Source organism: Cariama cristata, unplaced genomic scaffold, assembly GCF_000690535.1.
Source record: "Cariama cristata isolate BGI_N322 unplaced genomic scaffold, ASM69053v1 scaffold19550, whole genome shotgun sequence".
NCBI classification, from domain to species: domain Eukaryota; kingdom Metazoa; phylum Chordata; class Aves; order Cariamiformes; family Cariamidae; genus Cariama; species Cariama cristata.
Window position 1 is genome coordinate 11,965 of NW_009593168.1, and position 5,341 is coordinate 17,305.

The following is a 5,341-nucleotide window of genomic DNA, read 5'->3' on the forward strand; positions in this document are numbered from 1 at the left end:
AAATCACTATACAATTTTCCAAAATACCATATTATCTACTGCAAGAAATTTTCACTGGCTTTTTACCACTGTTTTTAACAGATTACTTCATGGTAGGAAACTCCCTATCTGTAAGTATTTTGCATTTTATTAAAATCCTATAAACTTCAAGTAACATTCCCCAGGCAACTCTGTCTCTCATACATGTAAGATTTCTGGCCTGCCTAAATTGTTGGGGTGACTGCAATGCAACAGCTTCTTGAAATTTTGTATAATTTGTGGATTTATTATATAATCATAAAGTGGCAAGATTTATTATATTTAAGATGGTGGTTTAAAGTAACTTATTTCATCAATCAATTTTTGGTCCATGTGACCACTTATACTGAAGTCAGTTGCATTACTAATTAAAACATTCGGTAGCTATGTATATACAGGTAACTCAGTCTTTATATTTTCACTGAATGTGCAATATTACATGCGCAAACTTGACAGACACTTTAATTATGCATTTTACAACACAGAATTAACAGGTTACTAAAGTCTGCATATACTAGCTACAGTGCATAAAGGGGTAACAGTCATACTATTTTGAATTTTAGCATAACAAAACATTTATTCCATGGTGGGGTTTTTGAATATGAAAATCCTATTTGCTCTTAGAATAGTTTCTGCAAAAAACCACACAACCCAGGTCCTGATAAACATTCATGCCTATAAATTATATCCATTACTGGAAGAATTTTAATACAGTAGACAGCAATTATTGCCAACGCCTCTTAAAACTTGTACCAAAAAATATACATTTTCTATAAAATCAAAAAATAAAATGTCTGAAAACGTTCTGTGGTAAATCTAGAAAAAGAGGAGGAATCCAGTCTTAAAAGTTAAATTCTGCTCTCACATACACGATTTAAATTTGAGACCCGTGCATGGTATTTGTACAGCTGACAGAAGAATTTGACTCAGTCTGCAAGATCAAAATGCAAACGTTATGAAAATTATGCAAACTCTTATTTCAGGAGTTTAACTTTGTCCTTTAAAACTTTAAATTTGGGATTGTTATTCACTTTCTTATTAAATGTGACTAGAATATCCTCTTCTGATTTGTGATGTTCACCAGCTACTGCGTAATACTGAGCTATAACCTGCACAAAGACAGAGGAACAGTTTTGAGTTAGTAAAGATGATTCGACTTTAAGCAGTAATACATTCATGTTACTGTATTAAAGTAGCATGGAATCTATTATGCTGCTATTCCTTTGCAGAATTAGCACTGAATTTCTTCTGTAGTCCAGTAAGCAATAAAGAACATGTCCTTCAGTTGACATCCTGTCCATTGATATTCTGTTAAATAATGTCAAACTTTTTTGCTTATGTGGGGCAAGATTTTATGAACTTAAGCATTACAGAAAGAAATTCACAAGACCAAAGGAAATTAAAAAACCCCATGTTGTACAGTACCTTTTTTCTTAGTTTTTTAATTGAAATTTCATTGCCTGGAGCCTGTTTCAGAACAGCTTTGATGGTTCCCTTCCAGTTGAATTTACCTAGAAAATAATTAGGTGTACAACATCATTAGTAAAATCAGGTGTTTCCAGATCTTCTTCTCCAGTAAGAAACCAGACTTCAATCTCCTAATTTTGAAAACAGTTCAGCTACCATAACAGTTGTTCTCTTACTGACCCTACACCCTAAGTACGGTGTCTTAAGCATAAAGTCAGGTAGGCTGTTTCTGAAGATTAGAATAGGATAGACATGAAGAACCAACATACTACTTGAACAACTAGCGTCAGGATTGCGTTTACTTCACTTCTGTGTTTCAGCCATTAAGCAGCAACTCTTACATAACACCAGGAAGCAGTTGGGAAGACCCTGCCTCCTCACCCTTACAGCACAGGTAATCAATTTCACACAGTACCCACTTCAGAGGTCATTAATTGGTAGTTTCCAAATAAACAATCCCTATGTTCAAGTACAGACATCCCAGCAGTAATAGCATGTTGGATGTTAGGCATGAGTAGGTTTATCTAAGTGTAAACTAAGGTCCAACACAGCTAAAGTCCAATTTACGATTCACTGAGCAAAAATGGGGATATGAGATACAAAGTGATATGAGAGAGCCGTTACCCTTTTTCCTCTATGTTGGTTAATGTGCATGGCAGCAGGGAAGAGACCTGTCGTGGTGAAACAAACATGCCAAATGCCTCACTGCCCAGTGAAAGCAAGTGTAGCCAAAGGTTGCCAGCACAGCAGAAGCAATAAATGAGAGAAGTAATTCAGCATCAGGTGTTAAGTGTAGCACAGGTTACTTACTCTGGAATAGAGATATATACTGAATATACATATGTATATATATAGTGAGGCACAATTTATTTCATGGCTTGCTGCAAAAGCACCATATTTACATTCTGCACTAGGTCTTTTGCAGAATAGTTTTCTATCTAAACTCCCTCTTTAAGATTACCTTTATCTGTTCCCACATTTTCTTCGTTGCCATTGGTGTTTTCTGTTTCCATGTCTTCTGAAATGTTTTCAGTTTTCAGTCTCTTTGAGGTGATACGAGGTTCCTCTACAGATGGAATTGGATACACATACACAAAAAATTATAAAAGTAGAAGAAAAGTTCTGACATGACTTAAATTTTTTGTTCTTGTAATGAGTTTGTATTTGCTAATAATCTAATTTGTATATGTAACTTATTAAAAAAATTCTGCTGAGGTAAATTATTGAGCTTTAAGGCACTGAAAAAAAGCATCTTGAAAACAAACAAGTCTATAAGGTGTCAGATGGATACCTTCTGTATGTTTATGTTTGCGTTTCTTCACATTTGTTTCCTCTTCTATTTCACTCTGATGGCCATTTCCATTTATTTCAAATTCATTCTCCAAGCTCTCCTTTCCTTTTTTGGACTTTTTACCCTTCTTTACTTCTGACTGGTTTTCTAATTTCAAGTCTTTTTTCTCCTTCTTTTTGTTCTTTTGTCTCTCTTCTTTTCGTTCTCTCTTATTCTTTTTCCTCTCAATTTTATCATCTGTAATTCCATTTTCTTCTACCATTGTTTCTTCCCGAGTTTCTGCAGACTGCCTCTCTTCCTTCTGTTGTGGTTTGTCTTGTTCTTTTTCACTTGAAATCTTTTGTTGAAAGACAGATTATTACAATTTTTTACATGCCTTTTTTGACTTTGCAACTTTTCTCTACTACATCATTCATGAAGAACACCAATATCCTGAATTCAATTAAACTGCTTACACGTGGTGACACCAGTTACCTGAGAAACAGCACTTAATAGTATGGCTGATTCTTCTTTTAACTTAACAGCCTAAATGCTAATTACCTTAACATCACAGAAGAAATGTTATCTTACAACACATATAATTTCTATTTGAAATAACTATGTGTTTTTTTACCATATTTGCTAAATGTAATTAAGGGATAACTCTTTGATTTACGCAGACAAAAATACAGCATATTACAGCAAGATACAGAACCTATTCCCAAATGTACAGCCCTTGAGTAATAATCTTAGCTTTGCCATCCCCTGTCTTGGGATATGTCTGGGACAACAAACTACTATTGCATGATGTCAACAAAGGCACTGCTGGTTGTTTTAATTGTACTTTTCTCACTTTAACATATTTGGTTTTCTTTTAATGTTCCCAGGCTTATAATAAGTTTCTTGTAGAAGAATTAATATATTAATGAACATTTTTATATTTAAACTTCAATTTTAATAATTACAAGTGAAATACAATTACTGAAATGTTAATGTGCCTATTTAGAAAGATAATACATATTTATACAAGCAATTTCATAGCAACATATTCTTTATGTGTGTTTAAATAAAGTAATTGTTCACATTCAAGATTTTTTTAAAAAAATCAGTTTAAATCAAGAGGGAACTGCTTATGACTTTAGTGAAGTTGTATCGACTCAGAATTAATGTTCCAGCAAGACAATGTACTTGAAATTCAGTGCCCAGAGTTTATGTTATGTTCATATCCTTTAAAAAATTTTTTTCCTTCCTGGTCTTATATTTGGATTCTTCAGAAAAACTACCAACAGATTTAACTGGAACCATCAAATCAGGAACACGAAGTATGATTAACAAGGGATTAATGTCAAAGCTATGCCTGCATTCTTCCTCAAAAGAAGCTGCGGGGAGAGGGAGAGCATCTTTACATCGAGAAGTAAGCTTCTGTAACAGCTTTCTAGTAGCAGTAATAGATGTAAACACACAATCAAAATATGCTAAGCTAGTAGTGAAATAGCAAAGAATTAGGCACTGAGAAAAAGTCAGTGCGAGTCCATGATTTGGACACCCAAGTGGGAGGAATTTGCACTACAAACTGGAGGATGTCATCTCACTCCACTAATAAAATAGGTAAACTAGGTGGTGTCAATTTCCCCCTCCAATACATACAAATTTGAGGCCAATAAAGTTGCGAAAAGACAATGTTTTATTCCTTCTTAGTGTGTGATAAAAGACTGGAACCAAAGATAAAGGGTAGTGTTTTTTCCTTTCCTTATGTACTAATAGCATAGAATAAAGTAAAATTAGCCTTCTGATTATGGAGTCACAACCATGTCATTGCGTCCAAGTTTTAATCACAACCTGCCCAATATGCACAACTACTTCAGCAACAGTATGTTCCACAAATTAGCAATTTAGCCTAGGAATATTACATTATGACATAATCCACTGTAACAATGGAAGACAGTATTTCTGCTCACGTCTACAATGTGAGACTGAAAGGTTTTCCTCCCGGCATTTTTGACCACATTGCTGTTGTACAATGTTGTACCTCTAACTTAACTTACGTTTCTGGTTGCTTCAGAGAAAATATCCCACACCTGGTCTTGCAAAGTGCTGTCAGTAATTCTCAAACTGTTCTTCATCCAATTCTGTGCAGGAAAAAACAACAATAGCTGAAAAGGTGCATCTCTGATTTTTTTTCTTGATTATCGTATATTTGGTTCTCGTTTTTATTTTTTCCCTTCTTCTGATTAAGATCTTGTTAGCTGTTTACTCTCTATGAATCTCTTAAATGTGCATGCTAAATTTTTTCGCCTAATACCTGCATACTGTTACGAGGCTACACCATGCCTCTCAATTGCCTCACCAATAGTAATCCAGAAAAAGGTAAATATATAGAAAACATAATCTTCAAGCTTTTGAATACAGCTGGTTATGTTAATGTCCTACCAAACCATCTGACTGTTCCCGTGAGTTAAAACATTAAGTATCTGATTTTATTTATTTATTTGTGTACTGGACAGATGGTCATGCTCCTAATGGATACCTTAGTTTATTACAGAAAAGTAAAATATAAGCAAATATCTCAATACAAACATTTGAAAG

At 34.2% G+C, this 5,341-nt stretch overlaps 1 protein-coding gene across 1 annotated transcript in view; it reads right to left on the bottom strand.

The window, feature by feature from the left end:
* Positions 1-235: 235 nt before the first annotated feature.
* LYAR (Ly1 antibody reactive) overlaps positions 236-5,341 on the bottom strand; it is a 9,647-nt gene continuing 4,541 nt past the window's right edge. The window contains exons 4-8 of the mRNA XM_009709397.1: positions 4,801-4,884; positions 2,777-3,113; positions 2,447-2,551; positions 1,444-1,529; positions 236-1,127 (exon numbers count right to left, since the gene is read on the bottom strand). Of these exons, the coding sequence (XP_009707699.1) occupies positions 993-1,127; positions 1,444-1,529; positions 2,447-2,551; positions 2,777-3,113; positions 4,801-4,884 (747 nt within the window). The 3' untranslated portion in view covers positions 236-992. The remainder of the gene's footprint in view (positions 1,128-1,443; positions 1,530-2,446; positions 2,552-2,776; positions 3,114-4,800; positions 4,885-5,341) is intronic.